The sequence below is a fragment of the Astyanax mexicanus genome, chromosome 3 (genome assembly GCF_023375975.1).
Source record: "Astyanax mexicanus isolate ESR-SI-001 chromosome 3, AstMex3_surface, whole genome shotgun sequence".
Classification (NCBI taxonomy): Eukaryota; Metazoa; Chordata; class Actinopteri; order Characiformes; family Acestrorhamphidae; genus Astyanax; species Astyanax mexicanus.
Window position 1 is genome coordinate 34,333,100 of NC_064410.1, and position 21,275 is coordinate 34,354,374.

The window sequence follows — 21,275 nt, forward strand, 5'->3', positions numbered from 1 at the left end:
GAACTTTATGAATATAAACTTGTTTTCTTTGCATTACTTGAGGTCTGAAAGTTCTGTGTCTTTTTTGTTATTTTAGCCTTTTCCCATTTTCTGGAAATAAATGCTCTAAATGACAATATTTTTATTCGGGAGAAATGTTGTCCGTAGTTCATAGAATAAAACAACAATGTTAATTTTACTCAAACATGATATACCTATAAATAGCAAAACCAGAGAAACTGATTTAGAAACGGAAGTGGTCTCTTAATTTTTTCCAGAGCTGTATATATTTTATTTGTACAGTGATACAGAAAACCGAATGGCTGGTTAAATGGTACAAATATGTACTTCCTGCTGTCAGGAAAGACTTTGTACTTCAGAGGGAACACATCTGACCCACTAAAGACCAATATTATAACTTTCAGGGTACAATTATGAGAAGTATCTCTGTTTTTAAATGTTTGAGCATTTACATTTATTACAGTAAAACTAAAAACACTGCTAGAAGTGCTTTAGAACTTTTTGTTTTGGGCTGTTACTTTTTTTTATTGCTCTCCACAGCTAAAGCAGAGAAAAGCTGTCACTTTCAGTCAAGACAATGTAAAAAAAAAAACAGTCCCAGCTCAAACCAGTCTTTACTTGCAAGCTGGTGTTGCATAAAAGCAACGAACGTGTTCCAGCTTTTTCCCTCATGAGAGCTTCCAGATGTGTGAGAGAGAGAGAGAGAGAGAGAGAGAGAGAGAGAGAGAGAGAGAGAGAGAGAGAGAGAGAGAGAAAGAAAGAAAGAAAGAAAGAGAGAGAGAAGCTTGTGCTCTGGAGTTTTGAGAGAATGTGGAGAAGCTGGAGAAGAAAACCGTGTGCTATGTGGCTATATGGAGCCCAAATCCCCGCCCTGCAGAGTTTACAGTCCCAGAGCATCAGATTACACAGCTCACCAACACGGTAGGTGGGTTGATCTGTGTTTTTTTTTTTTTTGCTCTGAGTGGGAGGATTCTGGATTTGAGCCAAGATGTGACAGCAGTGGAAAGCTGAGCGAGTAAAGTAACAATTACTGAACGGAGAGAGAGGAGAAGGGAGAAGATAAGACACAATGGCGGAAGAGGTGAGATATTCACTTTTACTTTATACTCACTCTAGACTTTATAATAATCACCAGGTTGAGAAGGATTCACTGGGTGGTAAATAAAGAGGAGAGAACTAAGTTTTGCAGCTTCATACGTGTCGTGTCTCTCCAGTCAGGCAGCCAAAACACCACCTTCAGGTCTGAACGGGCAGGGAAAGCAGGGTCAGCTAAAGCGCAGTTTAACAGTTAGTTGTCTCGGTCAGAAACTCTAAACTCCATTTTGATTAAAATACCAGAGGTTTGTGTCTCTCAGGAGCTTCACGAGGTGCTTCGGGTTACTTTGTTACCTTTTCTCGACGCTGGCAGCTTCATTTCTTCTTGTTTTTCTTTACCAAATTCCCAAAAACAACCCCTTCATCCAGTTTACTGTAGTTAATAACAAAAATAACCCCCACAAATTATCACTGACGGCCAGAGAAACCAGGTATTTTTGCTGTGTCTCTGTTTTTAAGGAGTGTCAATGCTCTGAACCCCAGGCCCTGAGCCACTTTGACAAACTAGTTTCCTGCAGTCAGGCAGTTAGCTATGTTAATTCAGACCATATGGCTCCACAATGGGCTTCTCCATCCAAACTGCGCGGAGAGAAATAGAAAGCACGGGGAATCAATCAGCCCGTCCCTCCACACACAAGCCTGAAACATGGGGCGTTTTCGTGGGATGAGCTGGACTTGAGCACTCCAGGAGTGGGAAACACTGAGATAGGGTGGGACAGGCAGGATAAAAATGAGCCTAGTTTACCATTTTCTCAAGGCAGTGTTATGTCTCCGGCCACAGCCCTTAGCTATGCTCTATATAACAGCTCAAACTTTTGGCAAAAAAAAAAAAAAAAAAACTGAGGCAAAATGTATTTATTTTACAAATTACTACTCTTACTCAAGACATTGGACTAAATGTGTTAAAACTGTTTACAGTGCACTGACACCTAATCCTACTCCCACTTTTACATAATACACAATTACATTACATATATTTTTATATACTTTGTATAGTTCTATTTTATCATACAGCTTTTTGCTACTGTATACCCTGTTAGTGTGTGAATTTTTTTCTAGGGATTAATATAGTGATCGATAGGGTGGTACACCATCCTACCCCCACTTTACACAATTCAAAATTACATTACATTTTATTTTTTGTATACTTCTCATAGTTCTATTTTATTATACAGCTTTTCTGAATCAGTTTCTCTGATTTTACTATTTATAGGTTTATGTTTGAGTAAAATGAACATTGTTGTTTCATTCTATAAACTTCGGACAAAATTTCTTCTAAAGTCCATATAAAAATATTGTCATTTACAGCATTTATTTGAAGTAAATGAGAAATGGCTGAAATAACAAAACAGATGCAGATCTTTCAAACCTCAAAGAATGAAAAGAAAACAAGTTCAGTTTTAAGAGTTCAGAAATCAATATTTGTTGGAATAACCCTGGTTTTTAATCACAATATCCATGCATCTTGGCATGTTCTCCTCCACCAGTCTTACACACTGCTTTTGGATAATTTTATGCCACTCCTGGTGCACAAATTTAAGCAGTTCAGCTTGGTTTTATGGCTTGTAATTATTCATCTTCCTCTTAATTATATTCCATAGGTTTTCAATTTGGTAAAATCAAAGAACCTCATAATTTTTAAATGGTCTCTTTTTTCCAGAGCTGTATAGCTTTTTATTAATGTAGACCCTGTCAGTTTGTTTCTGGGGATTAATAGAGTGATTTATGTGGTATACTTTATCCTACTCCCACTTTACACAATTACACTATATAACAAACAAGTGCCTTTAACAGATATAAAGGCGTATAGGGTGAAAATAGGATGGCTAATACAACAGGATCCAAGTGATCCAAGTATACCACCATACAGCCCTCTCATTCCTACATAACTAAAAAACTTTGTAAATAAACCTTAAAATTAAAGTTAAAATGTGTATCTTGCTTTTTTGGACTTTACTGCCTTGGGAAGCCTTTCTACTAGATTTTGTGACTTTCATTGCATTCAGCAACCAGAGCATTAATAAGATCAGGATGTTGAATCACCACTCCCATCTTATCAAGCACCATCAATCCATGGATGTTTCCACCGCTCCACAGCTTAGTGACAGTCATATGTTGCCTGAAGGAGAGCTTTTTATACCTCAAACACATAATAAATTCAAAAACAAATATATAGTATTTATGTAAGCCAAAGTTTCAGTTAAATTGATCATTCTAAAAAATACAAATCAGAGAACATTGTTGGTGCCATTTATAGAATCCTTGTTGAGGAGTTTGTTTATATATTATAATATTTCCCTCATAAAGAACCTATAAAGACGATTTTTTTAAAGGGACATTGAAAAGCACTGGGCATAACACTGATTCAGCATTCACACTCTGGTTCTAATGAGGATCTGAAGGTATCCTACACCCAGAAAGTTGGGGTCTTCATTGGTTAGTATTGTTATATGTTCACACAAATATAACAATTCAAAGTGCCTTTTAAGTGTTGAAAAGATTATTTGCATGGTTCTCTGGTTCAAATGGGGTTTCTTAAATCTTAAACAAATAGGAAATTGTGAGTATAAATTAAAAACCACATTACAACCCAGAGCCGATATATTCATAGTACAGTGAGCTGTGGGGTTTAACAGTGAATGTAGGTGTGCCTGTGGGTAAATATTGCGCAGGGGGGTGGGGATGGCATGGCTTGACTTGCAGGTATTACAGGTATCGTTGCGTATTGAGGTGCCAGTTTTAAATGTCAGTGGCTTCAAGACTCACTGAGTCGGCGAGGAAAAGCAAGCACATTTGGCCGTTGTAAGGCCTGTTTCATATGGTTTTGGTTTGGTCTGAGGAATGCAGAGATGTTTTTGATTGTTTTGGTTTAAAAGCTTCCTTCTAATTATATGATGTCATGGTTTTGCTATTATGTCTCATATGTCTGGTTATGACAGGCTTTCTCATACAACTGTGGACAGTTCTGTTAACTTTACATGTGCTCTCTCTCTCTCTCAGTCTCAGTTGTCAGATTTGGAGAAGGCCATTAACACTCTGGTCACAAACTTCCACTCGGCTTCGGCTGACAAAGGCCCCTCACTGAAGGCAGATGAATTCAAGAACCTTCTTTCCTCCCAGCTGCCTAACCTTGTCAAGGTAAACATGCCTGCTGCTCATTCACAGGGCGTGGTCACAAATCCCTGTTGAGAAACTCTAAACCGCCTTTTACGGGACCAGCATTTGTGTGCTGAATCCTGCTGTGGTTAAAGCAAGGCTGGGATTTTGGATTATTGAGGCATGTGTCACCCAGAGACTCAGGGTACTGCTCTGATGGGAGGGTTATGTCCACTGTTGAATTTACTTGAGCTCTGGGCTACATTAAAGTGCCCATATCTTGCTTTTTTATTATTATTATTATTTTTTTTTTTACATACGATCGGTCTGGTGCATTTGTTTACAAAAAGGGTCATAATTATTTTTATAAAGTTTCTTATACTTTTTCAAACTCTCTTAACCTCAGAATTAAGCGAGCAGTGTTTGTTACTGTGCCTTCAAGACTGATCAATCTAAATGATCTCGGTTCTGACTGGCTGACCTGTATGTTAGCTTATTCAAAAAGCAGTCCAGCCTGAAACACTTGTTGTAACTTGTTGAGTGTAAATGGACAGAGCTAAATTGCTGTAGGCCTAATGGGCAGATATACAGCCTGTGCATTTAAAATGGGCTGCTTATGCATTTTACAGACTAAAGAGAACAGTATTTATGGGCTACATTAAACATATATTTCAGACATTTTAGAAATATGTTGAGTTCATGAGGTGGTCCATTTGTGTAATGTAAATGAGTACCATTAAGAAAATAATTTAAAAAAAAAATCTAAGTGCTAATACTTAAGAAAGAACTATAATTTAACCGCAACATGACAAAAACAGTCAGCACTGACAATTAAAATAGTGAATAAGTAATAAACTGAATTATGCAGTTAGACATAATTAGAAGTTAATCATTGGTAAATCATGGATTATTATCAAAGCTAACAAGCAAATACACTTAATTAAACAGCACAGTTTCGACAAATGATGCAGTCAGAGTGACGTAGCCCTTTACTGTGTGAAGATCGTCTTTCAGTTCATGTTGTGGCAGGCTGAGTGCTTAAGGCAGAAATTGTAGAATGGAAAGAAAAACAGAGACAGCACAGGCATGCAATTGTACAACTTTTTTAAGATGACACACACTGAAAGATAAAACGCATAAAAAATGAGTGTACAGGAAACCAGCGTACATGAGATCAGGCATACAGTTCCTACAGAGCAGTCAAAAACAATAGCAGATGGTTCCTGCACATTTGCAGCTCATAGGGAGGAACATTAGCTTAAATTGGCTTAAAGTGTTTCTTTCCCCTGTACACTCTGAGGAAAATGGTCTCTATTATAGTACTGAAAAAGGATTCTGAAACTTAAACCAAAAATGCATCCCATGTTTATATTAAGAAAGGTAATATGTAGGACCATCTACAAATAGTTAAAAAAAAAAACAGTTAAAGCATTTGAACCTTATTTTAAGCGTGTAGTGATGAATGAAGTTGCATTATTTTAGTGTTGTATGTTTGTGAAGGTACAGTATAAAAAGAGTAAAGATTTTAGAGCAGCTATGGATCTAATACTCCATTACAAAGCCACAAGGTGGCGACAAACCTCATCTGAAAATATCTCTGCCTAAGAATTTGTAAATCCAGAGTCAGGCCACGCTGTCTCCTGCTGGGACTGAGGGGATTTTCATAGAGTACTGATAAGTCATTATCTTCTCAAATGAGTCAGAAGTAAGTGTGCAACTACCCCAGTCAAGTTTGAGTTAGACCATTGTATCTCAACAACAGAAAAGCTCATATCTTCTACATGGCATTAAAACATCCAACTGAACAAAAATAATACTTCATTAAAACTAGACAATATAAAAAGGGGTTGCTACTGTTGCTATGAGTTATATAGGATGTTTTATTGTGTTAAATTGGGTTTTTGACAAGACAACACAACCACATTTAACATACTTCCGTTGGACACGGATGAAATTGAGCCTCGCCTTTAACCCATTCGTGCAGGAAACAACCACCCACCCACCAACGCCCCCCCTCCCACACACACACACACACACACACACATTTGCTTGTTTGTCTTACTATACTTGTCAAGACCTTCCATTGAAATGATGAGTACTCTAGCTATTTAACACCTAATTACACCTAACTTTGACCTCAACCAAACCCAATCTCTAACATTATCTTAAACTTCAGTGAACAAAAGTAAATAAGTAAGTGATTTCATTAACCTTAACATTAACCCTAACTTCAGTAACCAAATGCAAATAATTTCACTATTTTAGTTTTTCAAATTAATAAACCATTTTTTTCCTTAACCATAACTTTACTTTGACCTTAACATACCACAAAACTTAAACCATCCCATAACCCAAATTTAAACCTAACTCAAATCCAAACCTTAACCTAACTCAAACATAACTCAACCCCTAACCCAAATGTTAACATAACTCAAACCTTAACCTAATTCAATTGCTAACGTAAACGTTAACATAACTCGAACCTTAACCTAACCCTTACCCAAACCATAACCTAATCCTAACCTAACCCAAACCTTAACATAACTCAACCTCTAACCCAATCCAAACCATAACCTAATCCTAACCTAACCCAAACCATAACCCAAACCTCAACCTAATCCTAACCTAAACTCAAACCATAACCTAACCCTAACGTTGACCTTAACTTTTGACCAAACCAGTTAAGTAAAAAAAAACAAAAAAACATCAGGACTCCTGATGTACACAACAGGCCAAAAACATCAGTATATTAACACAAGCACATGCACACATTCACGTGTACTCATACACATGTACACGTGCCCAGAGCAGTGCGCAGTCATTGCTGGAGTGTGCAAAGTGCAGAGAGAATTAAAGGCTTTGTTAAAGGACCTAAAATGTTCAGCTTTCCAACCTTGGTATTGACCTCACAACCCTGTAACTAATAACCCAGTGCTCTTTATGCTGCCACCACTGTCCCTTTATTACTGTTTTTGTTTAAAACAAAAAGCTATTGTGGAATAAATTTGTTGCTCTTTGAGTAAAGTGCTATTTGTTTTGAGCAGTTACTTTGGGGCAGTTAACATAAGTCCATTAAGCCGAGTTAAGACCATTTCTAATGATATTTTGAGGCAACATAAAGGGCAGTTAGCATTTTCAAATGATTAAGTCCTGAAACTAACAGCCAGTTTTCTGGGTAGGAGTTAAGTATGGTTGTAGATTCTATTTTTCTTTCAATGGAAAATTAGCATTAAAAGTATGCTGAGTTGTCCAAGACTAGGTTTAATGTCTAAAGGTTCTGTTAAAGTAGTAACAATACACTGACTACACTAATAGTAATAGTATTTCAAGTGAGAAGCTTAAACTTTCTGCATTAAGGCTAAAGTCTTGCCTTTCTCTGTGCCTCTGTTAGACCACAGGAGGAGATGCCGGTTTCGGAGAGGTGATGAAGCTAATGGGGGTAAAGGATGGAGAGGGAATAACCTTCAAACACTTCTGGTCCCTGATCCAAAATGTGGCTTCAAGCCAGTATGGCCAGCTCAGTCACGAGAAGGTGTCCAAATGCACCTGCCTTCTACTGTGATCGCCAGGCATCATCCGCAGACCCGGTCGAAATGGAGTGATGCTGCTAACACCAAGATTTGATCTCTGTTGTTCTCCATTTAACCAGTTATACCCATTTTATTTTTCAAAACACTAACAGCTCTTCTACAACCATCTATTCTTTCAGTGAAAATGTCAGTGCTTAATAAGTATTTGCTACAAAGCCTCAGATCTCTAGGCACGAGCCGACTTAGAATCACAATCAGTGTGTATCATGTCTAAAGTGGCCACAAATCTCTTTGTAAAACTGCACAATTAGCATGAATTATTGTAAACTGGAGTATTGTAAAATATATTTTTCCACTATATCTGCATATGTCAAAGGCATCAGCAAACTTATTGCTTGACCAATAGAGACCATTGTGGTCAGAATGTTTTTTTTTATGTTTTGTTTTTATCTGTAACACCACTAGTATTGTCTCATACAATGTTTAGTATGTTTGTGAGTAATAACACAAGTCTGTGACTTCTCACCATCCTGTTTAAAAGTGTATCCGTGCCATTTAAAGTTTTAAGAGATTGATACTTCTTCAGAAGGGTCGTCTTGCAGTTATATTTTTTCTCCATATTTATATTTTGTAGTTCTCCTTTTTCTGGCCGCAAATTCATTACTATTCTGCAATGTCTAATGTAATAAAACACAAAAACCCTCACTTTGTTTACATTGTCTTAATTGTAGTCAGATTTTCAGTGCACACCAGTGTTTAGTAAGTGTCCATAGATTTGATAGTAAAGATACATGTCAATAACGTGTAACGCAAAGTAATGCTCAAAAAAAACATAGAAAGGTCTTTATTTATTAGGTATAGAATTACAGGGTTTCTTTGCACTGCCATTATGTGAATACAGTCTTCATATAAATTATATATTTATCTTCATCACATTGTTCCACTGTGTCATTTCACACTTTGACTGGGTGGAAACCCGCTTAAGTTATTTGCATCTTTTAAAGACATGTTTTCAGAACCACAAGACCACAAGCAGTTTTAGTAGTGCCTCTGCTATCAAACACCATCAAGCACCCTCACCCTTAAAGCAACTGAGAGAAAAGTCTCAGAAAACTAAATGTGGCTAATGTACTAAACTAAAAGAAAACTAAATGTATTTAGTAAGATTTTAAGTTAAAGACCAACACAAAGTAGCACATTATCTTGGGCAACAACAACAAAAATGTTTTCGTTGTAAATGCTTGTAAAATGTATTGTTGCTCAGACTTTTGTTAAGGCTTAGCTCAATCAACTTGATAAAAATAGTCATTCAAACAAAATTCATTTTTTTACAATATAGTAGCCGTCATGGTAGTGTGTGTACTGCTGGTATAAGTGTATTAGGCCCAGCAGTGAAGCTGGTTATTTGCACACATCTAACATAAGTTGCCAGGTATTCATCACTCAAATTAATCTTTAAACTAACATATTTCTACAGGATCCCATGCTGCAGGGTCCCAATCAAAACCAGAAAAAAAATTGGTAGTGAACACTGGACCCTGTAGATTTAGTGCTAAATAATTTAGTGCTAAATGAGTGCTTTAGCAAAAGTCAGACATTAGTGCTGTGTGTGTGAATGAAAACTAACTTGTGTGTTTTTTAGAAATTAGATCTCTCTGTGGGGCGACTGTGTACAATATTGTCTAAATATAATAATATACAATATGTAACCTAAAAAAATATGGTTTCTGACTGCCACAAGCTACAGTATGTAATTAAACACGTGAAGACTTTATTATGTGCATTTTTAGCAACTGGGTTTCAGTTTATCAGTATATGCTAAGAACATTTGAAAAAAAAATTGTAGGTGGAACTTACCAATTGATTATCTATCAATTGGTAACAGAGCAATTCCTTTTGACAGCCTGCTTAGTAGGGCTGCACAATATATTGTTTCAGCATTGCATTCACATCAGGACAGAAGCAGGATATATCCATTCAATTTAAATTCTTAATTCAATCTTTGCTTGAATTGCTTGAGTGCACTATTGGTATCATTACATTACATGACATGTATCACTGACTTCTGATGAAATATGTTGAAAAGTACTGTATATGTGTAACATTTTTGGGCCCGTTCACTTTTTTCATCTTGTTTTGTTGCAGCCTTACAAAATAAAAAAGAATGTATATATTTTCCATTATTCTGCACTCAATACCCCATAATGACAAAATTAGGACAAATTACAATACTCCATTTAATCAAGGTGTAGAAAAGTAAACGTGAAAATGTGATTACAAAAGAGCTCAAGTGTCATAAGAAAGAGTGTGAATACTTATGTCTACATCATTTTTTTTTAAATATTATTATTATTCATTTACCAAAACCCTACTCACTTATTGTCGCTGTCCAATGAAAAACACATATCTCCAAAACAGCAACTTTACAGGACATTTTGAAGAGTTTCAATTGGCCCGTTCAATAAGAAATTTTGGCACAGTGTAAGGGACAGTTTGTCTGTTCAAATTATGTTGTAAACTAAAAATCGACAAAAATGGGTGCAAGTGGTTTTTTTTTATAGGACAGCGACGAAATACTAATTATTGGGTATTTTGTGCAGAATAGGGGGGAAAACTATCACAAGGCCACAACAAGACTTTCTAAAAGCACTTTATATATTGCAATGTCATTTTTTTTCCAATATTCTGCAACCCTACTATTGAAATTAGGAAAAACAAAGGCTTTTTTCAATGTGATTTTTCATCAGGTTCATAAACAGCATTCTCTGCACATCCTCGAGACAGTTTCTTTCCCTCAATCGTCCCACGGAAAAATTCTAGATATGATGCAAATGCATATTGATTCATCACCTTGACTTTACCGAAGACATCCAGCTCAGTTTCCTGATCATGATCCACACCAACCATCATCTTCTTTGATCTGCTGTACAGGGAATTCTCTTTGGAAACCACCTCATCTAGCCAGAAGACTCTCTCACGCTTGGTTTTCTCTGTATCATCTATCGTACACCCATAGAATCCTCGTCGCTCGTGGAAAGGCCAGGGGTCTTCATGCATCATGGGATAATCATTGCTAACAAAAGCAGAGCAAATGGAGTTGTCCTTGCCTTGAGAACGGCTGACCTCGCAAGCGATAACGCTCATGAGGAAGAGCGAGAAGGTGCGGAAGTTCCGTATAGAAGCAGAAAACACAGCCTCCATGAAGAAGTGACTCCACCAACCACAGTTATGGTCACACTGCTTCATGTGGAATGTCTGCCGGCAGAACTCATTAAATTTGGATGCCTCCAGGTTTTGCATCAGCTCAGGAATTGTGTAGTGATCTTTCTGGTCCTTTAAAGCATCTAAGAATGTTTGAGTCTCTTGCTGATTACTCATGTATTTACCCACAAGGGAGGTATGGAAGGTTTTTTTCTGTACTTTGAACACAAAATCATTGAGAACGTAATAAGTGTCAAAGTTTTCGTCTTCTCTTGCATGGTGCCTGATTTCAAGAACGAGGTCCAGAATATTAGTAATGTGCTTAATCTCAACTTCTGCTTTAGGTTCTTGACCTTCTAGCCATACAGGTGAGAGGTCACCAGTTGGAATAAAATCTAGTGCACGTCTTATTTCACGTTCCTCAAAAAACAGGCTCCATGTTAGGCCCTCAAGACAAACAATAGATTTGTACTTTTTGCGCAGGTCAGCAGGAACAAACATCTGGGGATGTGTTGGCCATTCCAGAATGTGCATGTAGAGTGGATGTCCTTCATAACTGGGAACAATTTCACCTATGTTTCCATTCTCCATTCTAGTCTGAAATGTGCCCCTCTCATTTAACCAGGCAATGACTTTCTTACTGCCATCTCTGTGTCTCCAGACATTCCCATCCATTGTTAGTTGCTCTCCAGCAGGACTTACCGACACTGGGGATGTGAGTAATTGTAGCTCTGCCTTTATATTTATATCTCTCAGTGTGCTCAAAAGCTTCTTGGCAAAATGAAGATCACTTCCAAGATAACACCCCACCAAGCTGAGGGTCTGTATATGTCCTCCCTCAATCTTCATAGCTCCAACCACTGTAGCAATTTCCTCGGGACCATAGCTGCCAAGCCTAGAAGCTCCATCATTTCCTTTGCTGCCATGGCCAACAAGCACCACTCGACTCTTTTTTGTCAGACGTGCTCCAGCTCCCCTAATCACATTCAGTATCCCACTGCGGTAACTCAGCAATGTTGACCTAGAAGGATGCTTCTCAAAAAGGAAAGAGGCAGACTGCACAACTACTGGATCGTCCTCCAGCATAACGATGTTCTGATGATCATAGTTGTTCCATGGTTTTGGGCTAATTGTAATGTTTACTGCCAAAGCTGAAGACCAGACAAAGTTTAGCTTGTTTGATGTGTCAGTTAGGAAGTCTGTAACTGGAGGCATCCCAGGAAAAACATCATCATGTAGAGCACTACACCCATCTCTAACTGAAGAGCATGTTTGGAGGAAAATGAATTCTTCTGGTCTTGATTAAAAAAGAAAAAACAGAAGAAGATAGGCTGTTTAGTATACTAGTAAATTTGTCCCATGACTTTTTACAGTCGAATAAAAGTGTGTGGCTTCCTGCACTGAATGTGGATGCAATTTCTGCCAGAGTCATTTGTCTGATCCCATGAACAAATTCTAGCCAGACACTCTCAGTTGCAATCATTAACACTGGATGGAAATGTCTTCTAATAAAATATTGCTGGTACATATGTGACATTGTGGATTAAATAATGATAAATGCCCAAGCCACTCAAAAGAGAACCGGCCCAATCTTCTGGCACCCACTATCAGCTCTTATTTAACCCCAGATAATTGCCTTGCCTTGCCATAACAACATTAGTCAGTGTTTGGCTTCACTAAAAAGATGACACCTCACATTACTTCTACAAATAAAAAAAAGTTACTGATCTGTTTTAGATAGTGCTAGCCCATGACTCTGGCATGCCAGTTTCTTTAAAAGCATAATTTCACCCATTAAAATGGTTTGATTAACCAGTGTGGTTTAATATGATGGTAAAGACTATAATTAAAAACAGACTACTGTTGTCTAAAATATCCCCAGCAAAATGAAAAAAAAAAATCTTAAGCTCTATACGGACGGGATTAGTTTCTCAGGGGGACGTTTGTGAAAAATGTTTCACACTTCTACTTACATCCGGACTGCAATTGAAAAAAAAAAGGAGGACCAGTAAGTTTTTTGGGTTCCTCAGTCACATGACATTGCGTTCAGTAGCTCCTCCATTTCCACTCGCTATTGTGTTTATGTGGATCTCTGTGAAAACGCGTACCCAAAGTGTAATTACAGTATCCCGTCCGGATAGGGCTTTAGTTGTTTACGTAGAGTAAGTCTCAATCAGCAAGATAAAGTATACACATGAAGAAATAACACACCATGTGGCTAATGTATTACTTAACATTTTTGTTTTATGGTGGCAATATGTGAGGGTGAAGACAGAGAATAAAATGTCTTACTGTATAGCTCTGTTCCCAGTAGCAGCACAGGAGGATCGCTGGTTAATGCCTATGAGAACAAGGTTGTTGAATAATATTTAACAGAATTGTATGCTTCAACCAGTACTCTATTGAAATTGTTCCATTCCTGAATAAACTAAATATGCTGTTTTTATTGCTGTTTTTATTAATTTTAAGAATGATTATTTGTTATATAGGAACAAGTTCCCAAAAAATACACGTGCATACCTGTCAAGTTTTGGACTTAAAAATAAGGGATTTTTTCCGCCGCCCCAACAGCCCAAACGAGGGGAAAAAAAAAATATATATATATATTTTTTATTTTTTTATATATATATTTTTTTTATTTAATAGATATAAAATTGAAATTGAAGGGTGCACAAATTTACAAAAAGGACATGGATCAGATATATTCCATAAGTAAATAATAGTCCTAAGGGGCCTACACAATTAATAATCTTTCATTAATACTTCTTTCTATTGTTCAGTCCACTCCTGATCAGTTCAGTTAATTTCAGCCCTCTTCACATTTTCTCTCTCTCCAGCTCAACCATCTCTTCTACCCCTTCTAAATAATACATTACATTACATTATAATACATTACCACAATACTTGAGATTTAAACAAATTCTAACAAACCCTAAAACTAGCCCTGAACTAATAGAGTCTATCTAGCTAATTCTAAAGTTAAGCTAACTGAGTCACAAGCTGGATTTTATTAAACACACAATGGGTTTAATTTAGAGTCTTAATTTGAGTCTTTTTAACCAGCTATCAGAAACAATCTCATCACAGTTTACATGGTTAATTACCTTTCTTTTAGAAAAATCTCCGTATATCCAGATTAGCTTTAACGACAGCTGCTCCGACTAGCTGCCTGAACTCACAGCGAGGGGAGGGGCGGGGGTTCCCCCACACTAAACTACGCTCCGCAAAACCAGCTAGCTGATTGGCTGTTTCTCCTGAAAGGCGGGACTTTCTCCTTGAACCGGCACCACGATTGGTTAAGAGACACACAGCGGTCAGTGCATTGTCGCCTGTGGCCTATATATTTTTTTATTTAGTATAATACGGGAAATTTACGGGAAAATACTAATACGGGAGGACGGCGGGAAAGAGGAGTAAAATACGGTAGTTTCCCGGCCAAAACGGGAGACTTGACAGGTATGCATGTGAATAAAAATGTATTCTAGAAAATGAAAATATTTCATGTATACAGTATTTTATGGACCATGCTACAGCTACTGTCAGCTAGGGGAATTGTTTTCTACATTCAAACCAGCTGTCCACCATGAAGTTCAAGAAGAATTGAGAAAACATTTTTACTACTATTACAATTAAAGGTCTCCTTCTGCTAGAATCCGCTCGGCCGTGGGGAGAGCGGCAGGCAGCCTTCGTCTGCACTGCGGCATTGATAACATTTCTTGGTACCACTTTAAAATAAGACTACCTTTATAAAGGGTTTATGAATGGTTTATAAAGGAGATTATTAATGGTTATTAATTAGGCTGCAAATACTTTAAAACTCATTAATAGGCAGTTAATAACTAAATAACATTATGAATAGAAATGGCAAAAGTAGTGATTTCACACTCATTTCTACTGTCAAACCTCAGATCTTTCTAGATACTGATCTAACTTTGTGTTTTCCATCAATCAGCATTAAAATTGTCATATTAATATATTTGTAAGTATGTTTAACTCTTTACTATAAATTAAATGACTAATTTTAATTAAATGACTAAGTAAACAACGGATCACTGTTGCCTTTTTAATTGGTGTGTTGTAACTACTTATCAATGGTTTTGAGGCATTTACAACCTAATCAATAATACTTAATAATCTAGTTTATAACCCATTTATAAACCATTTATAATGGTAATCTTTTTTCAAGTGGTACCCATTCCTTTCAGCCGCAGGGCCGCTCGCCCGAGAGTCTGACGTTAAGCAAAGTTTAAGGGTTAACTTTACCTAGCACCTATATTTAAATATAACTAAGATTGTATCTCTGAAAACATTTGGTCCTGTAAAAGTGACTCTAGGGGAAGGCAAGTAGGCGTTCTCTGCTGCAGTGCTGATAGCCAATCAGAGGCGATATGTTTGCACTCACATGGCATTCATTGATACTAGAGACCACAACTATACATTTTAAAATGAATGAAAAAACAATGGAATGAGACCTTTAAGAAAAAACGGTGAGACACATTCTTAGGCTAGGGTTAAAGTAAGGGTTAAGTTAAGTTTAGGGTAAGTTAAGGTTAGAATTAGGTTTAGGTGTAGGAGGTTAAGTTTAGATAGAAAAAGTTCAATTTAGGTCTAGTTTGAGATGTAGGTTAAGTTTAAATTGAGGTGTAGGTTAATTTGAGGTTAAGTTGAGGTATCTGTAAAATTTGTATTTATGTTGACATGTAGGTTAAGTTTAGGTGTAGTATGTTAAGTTTAGATTTAGGTTGATGTGTGGGTTAAGGGCAGGCTTAGGTTGAGGTGTTGGTGAAGTGAAGGTATGGATTAAGCTTAGTTTTAAGTTGAGGTTTTGGGTTAGTCGAGGTTAAAGTGTTAGGTTAGATGTCTATATAAAACAATGCAAAAACATTAAATATGTTAAATGAATTTATTTATAAAGCTATCCAAAATGCATAGAAAAAGTAACTTTGGCCTAAACCAAATCCAATGGTTGCCAAAAAAACTTCAAGTGTTCAGTGTAATAATATTACAGGAAGTCGTATTTAAGGACCATCAGGCCTCTCTTGCTTTCAGTATAGTCAATATTAGACAAAATAAGAGTGGTGTGGGTGGCAGGTTTAGCAATGAGGAAGTCACTACTCTCTAAAATGAACCCTGCTGTCTGAACTTCTCTAATTGTTTATTTTGATGGTCCTAGGAATGAAAGTTTTTTTAAACTAACCCTACAGTGTGGAAGTTGTACTTGCTTTTATTAGAAATTACTGATTTTATTCACAAAGAGGAAGGCTGAAATAACAGAAACCAATACAGTTTATCTGATTGTTGTCAAATTGTACAGAATGTTTGCTAAGGGAACTCAAGATACCGACAGCATATTCTACCTGAACATGTCAAAGTACATAACATCGCCGTCCAATGTAATCCAAGTATCTCCATTTTTGTTTAATTCATTTTACTACCTAATTTAAACACAGACTGTCACTGTTTAATTTTTTTTTGATTAATGGGACAAAATCACCTAAAAAATAAACAGGTTTTACATTGATATTCATTCAAGAAAGGTTAAGAAGAGTTTATCTTTCTGTTTGAAGATACAGATTTTTTTATTGGACTGAGGAGTTAAAAAGTCAAAAATCAAAAAGTTACATTTTACCCACGTCAGCAGTACCTCACTCATCTGCATATGTTCAAATTGTACTTTGCACAAATCCAGCTGAACAGTTCAACATGAACTATACTGAATATTAAGTGCACTTAAGTTTGTACAGCTTTCTCTGATATAAAGATCAACAGTTTACGTAACAAAAGACTTTTAAAATATAGTATGGTAACATTACCTTCACAAATGGCCTGGTAGGCAAAGGCAAAAAATAACTGGAGAGTAAAAAGAGAAAAAAACTGCATGACTGCCGTTGTGATGTCTTTTCAAGTGACTGCACTGTCTTCTGAAGTCCTTCAGTCCCACGTATAGGCAAATTACCTCCTTTCCATTTGCTACTATTATCTCGAATGCTGCCATGTGCGTTTGACTGGCTTCACAGTCATAATTTGATATCTGCATAAACGGTACTGAAGATAAGAGGTCTGCCGCTAGGAAGGTAAATATTACTGAACGGCCTTATATGTAGTTCTCATTGTAAAATAAAGCATGATGTAATTCATTAATAAAGTCTTCTTTTCCAATTTTACCTCAAAGTTTACTCTCTATATCCACTCTGTATCTGTCTGTAGATAAGTTCTGCATATATTATATGAATTATATTTCTCAAACACCTTATTTCCTTCTCTATTTTCCATAAAATTATCGCTTGCTACAGTCTATTGTAGTAGTACTTGAGTCAGGTCTCGGTCTCGAGACCAAAAATGAGCGGTCTCAGTCTTGTCTCTGTCTCGGGGTAAGGTGGACTCGGACACTGGACGAGCACAAGGAGAAGAGAGTGCAAACTAGCGAGATAACAAATGTTCGCAGGGCGAGCTAACCACAGCAATGAGCTAACTTAAAGGCTGATGACCTGGAGGAAGCTGGCCTTCTGCAGGGCAGGAGGCTAGTAGCCTGATAAAAGCTGGCTTCTGCAGAGCCAGAGGCTGGTAGTCTGATGGAGACTAGGATCAGTAGAGCTGGAGGCTGGTGGCCTGGTGAAAGCTGGCTTCTAGAGGCTGATAGTCTGGTGGAAGCTAGAATCAATAGAGCTGAAGGCTGGTGGCCTGGTGGTAGCCCAGGCTTCAAACAGTCCAGTAGCAAGCTAGGCCTCAAACATGTCTCAAACAACCAATTCAAAATGTTTCCTTAAAATAAGTCCCAGATATATCAGAGTTTGGAAATCAGGAAGAAAAAAAAAAACAGAAAAAAGAAAAAACATGAAGAGTATCCCATGTTCAACCATATCTATGTCCCCTAGACAACTTAAAACATAAGACATTCACAGACCTCACAAACAAGGAGAACAAACAGCTGCCATCTTGGTTTTTTGCTACTGTTAGCAACATGCTAGCTAACAGTAGCAACAAGCTAACTAAAATTCTATTGTTACTGGGGAGAGAACTAAGGCTAGCGACAAGCTAGCTAATCTTAGTGACGAGCTTGCTAAAATACACAGAAACGTTTCAAAACGGACATGCACTACACATCCCATACCTGCACTACTGCTACACTCGCATTGCATTACTAACTTTAACTCCGTATAAACTGTGAATTTTAAGAACTTATGCACTCATTCACTTTACCAGCCTTAAGCTATTATACCATATTTGCACTACTACTACTGTTTTATACGGGTTATATTTATACCTGTACTGTCATCACATCTTAATCACCCCCCATCACTATTGCACTATTGTCTTCTGTCTCATGTATGTCTACTGTGTCCTTGTTGTATTGTACATAGTGTCTCCAATTTTTTTATATTATATATCTATTTTCTGTACTTGCTGTCATTTTTAGGAAGGAGAGTAACATAATTTCTATTCTTTGTATGTCCTGTACATATGCACTATTGACAATAAAACTACTTGAACTTGAACTTGATACTAATGCTACCAGGGAGAGAAAAACCTTTAGTGAAGAGCTAGCTAACCTTAGCCATAAGCTAGCTAAAATAGTAATACTCCAAGGGAGAGAACTACCATTAGTGACAAACTAGCTAACATTAGCTAAGAGCTAGCTAAAATACTAATGCTACCAGAAAGAGAAATACGTTTAGTGATGAGCTAGCTAACCTTAGCCTTAAGCTAGCTAAAATAGTAATGCTCCCAGGGAGAGAACTACCATTAGTGACAAACTAGCTAACATTAGCGAAGAGCTGGATAAAATACTAATGCTACCGGGACTACTTAAAGTCTTGGTCTTGACTCGGCTCTGGCTGTCTTGACAATAAGTGTCTATAATAAGTGTCCACAGAATGATACAGGACTGTAGTGCTGTATCTGTTTTTCTGCATACTTTATTATCTTCTTTTCACCCTGTTCTTCAATGGTCAGGACCCCACAGGACCACCATAGAACAGGTATTATTTGGATTGTGGGTCATTCTCAGCACTGCAGTGACACTGACATGGTGGTGGTGTGTTAGTGTGTGTTGCAATGATATGAGTTTTTAAACACTGTGTTCAATCACTCTATTAGACACTTCTGCTAAGCTGTTCCATGTTGTAGATATAAAATCAAATACAGAAGCTCATCTGTTGCTGCATTGATACTGTTGTTCATCCTCTAGTCCAGTGGTTTTCACACATTTTAGACCACATACCACTCACCAATGTAGTACTACCTACAAGCCATTTCCCAGAAACATATGTACAAAAAACATGCACACAATAAGCTACACATTTAATCCACACATACAATAGTGTGAAAAAGTATTTGCCCCCTTACACATTTTGTCGTACTTCCATTTTTCAAAATATTAAACAAAATATAGCATCAAACAAATATAACCCCCCCCCCCCCCGTAACTTTTTTGTGATAAATCACATTTTTAGTTCAATTTCACAAAGCACAACCAAGCCTGATTACTGCCAGACCCATAAAATCAAGAAATCACTTAAACAGAACCTGTCTGACAACATAAAGCAGCTAAAATATCTCAAAAAGCAATACTCCATGTCCCAATCTGAAGAAATTCAAAAACAGATGAGAAAACAAAGTCATGGACATCTTCCCAGGACTGACCGACTGACCAAAATTATTCCAAAAGGGCATGGACAACTCATCCAGGAGGTCACAAAAGAACCCAAGATGATGTAGCATGATCTTACACAGGATGTTTACTCTCGAAAACCCTCCAATATGGCTAAATTAAAACAAACCTGCAAAGAAGAGTTGGCCAAAATTCCTTCTCAGAGATGTGAATGACTCATTGCCAATTATCTGTAAAGCTTGAATGCAGTTGCCACCAAGGATGGCATAATCAAGTTATTAGGTTTAGGGGCAATCACTTTTTCACACAGGGCTAGATTGGTTTGGATAGTTTTTTTCCTTTAATAAATAAAATTATCATGTAAGAAGTGCTTTTTATGTTTACTCATAATATCTTTGTCTGATATTAAGGTTTGTTTGATAATCACAAAAATATCAGTATGACAAAAAAACAAAAACATAAGAAATCCATTGGGGGCAAATACTTTTTCACACCACTGTGCATGCTATATTTTTTACCAATTGTCACCTTTTGTTTGGAGCTTGCCCACTTTTGCAATTTGTAAGTTAGTATGGGAGTTAAGTTATTTGATTATTTTTTTGGTTAATACAGTATTCCTACTGAGATATCTCAGAAGTGTCTAGACATAGTGCCAAATAGTAAACTACAGTGTTTACCACCTTTATTTAGCTACTAATTGTAATTTGGAAACTGTTATGAACTGTTGGTGACTGTTGGTTGATAGAGCATATCTTGTGGCGTTGCACAGGGCTAATGAAACTGATCTGTAGTTCTGAGAGTAAAGGCCTGATGTGTAGCTTACATACAGGCTATAACAGGAAAAGCACTAAACATAAGAAAACATGTAATGTTAGGAAAATTACAGGTAGAAACTTAATAGATTTCAGTCACCATATCAATGTAACTGCAGTGATGAGAATGACTCACTACCCAAATAATACCTGCTCTGTGGTTGGCCAGAGGGGACCAGACCACTGAAGAACAGGGTGAAAGGAGGCTAACAAAGTATGCAGGAAACAGAAAACCAACCAAACAGAAAAATGAACCATTTAAATGCTTAAATGGTTCATTTTCTGAATAAATTGTTCTGCACGTCTACAGGTATAGATTCAGTACTAGTTAAGATAATTTTTAACATTTGAGCTTTATGTGTCTTTAGCGAACTTTCTAAATAGTCACAAGAATTGACATAGTGATTTTACTTTACTTAAATCTGAATTTCAATTACTCCACTAGACAGATTTTCTTCCTATTACAATTCCCATTCCCCCCAAATGCTGAACATATATGTACTATTTACTGCCTTAACCCTTTATCATACATATTTGTAGATACAAGTTTCTTGGCAGGCCCATTTGTTTCATATGCCTGACTGTAGCCTCACTGTGATGGCTTCTTATAAACATTTACCACATGAAGAGATACACAGTAAAAAAAAAAAAAAAACATATGAAAGCCACTCAAACCATAGTCTTGCTGTGCTGACTCATAAGAAACATCAGATCGTGTAAAGATAGTGAGAAGTGAGTGCAAAAACAAAGCTATTTAGAACATGCAAAAAAAATCCACATTGTTCAGCTGTCTCATGATAGTTGCTTAGCTCTTTATTAAAGTGATTGCTTGCCAGACAGTAACTTTATAGGTTTTTGTATAATAAATTACCTGTGACATTAATCTACATAAACTATAAATAGAATACAAAGGAGGTCAAAGCATTTCCA

At 36.9% G+C, this 21,275-nt stretch overlaps 2 protein-coding genes across 2 annotated transcripts; one reads left to right on the forward strand and one right to left on the reverse strand.

Annotated features, from left to right (window-relative positions):
* The first annotated feature begins 880 nt into the window (after positions 1-880).
* On the forward strand, positions 881-8,426 carry s100v2 (S100 calcium binding protein V2). The gene is made up of 3 exons (XM_007254715.4): positions 881-1,081; positions 4,096-4,233; positions 7,583-8,426. Exons 1-3 carry the CDS (start codon positions 1,070-1,072, stop codon positions 7,751-7,753), a joined length of 321 nt encoding a protein of 106 aa, XP_007254777.2. The 5' UTR covers positions 881-1,069; the 3' UTR covers positions 7,754-8,426.
* Positions 8,427-8,536: 110 nt separating this feature from the next.
* Positions 8,537-13,416, reverse strand: LOC125780447 (uncharacterized). Its single transcript, XM_049476414.1, has 2 exons — positions 13,215-13,416; positions 8,537-12,219 (listed from the first exon to the last, which is right to left on the reverse strand). The coding sequence occupies exon 2, from the start codon at positions 12,135-12,137 to the stop codon at positions 10,449-10,451; it is 1,689 nt and encodes a 562-aa protein (XP_049332371.1). The 5' UTR covers positions 12,138-12,219; positions 13,215-13,416; the 3' UTR covers positions 8,537-10,448.
* Between the last annotated feature and the right edge of the window lie 7,859 nt (positions 13,417-21,275).

Bases quoted from the DNA above. Each gene is read 5' to 3' on its own strand.
- LOC125780447 (XM_049476414.1), bottom strand. From the start codon at position 12,137: ATGCCTCCAGTTACAGACTTCCTAACTGACACATCAAACAAGCTAAAC.
- s100v2 (XM_007254715.4), top strand. The intron at 4,234-7,582 runs GTAAACATGCCT...TGCCTCTGTTAG, and splicing joins AGCTGCCTAACCTTGTCAAG to ACCACAGGAGGAGATGCCGG.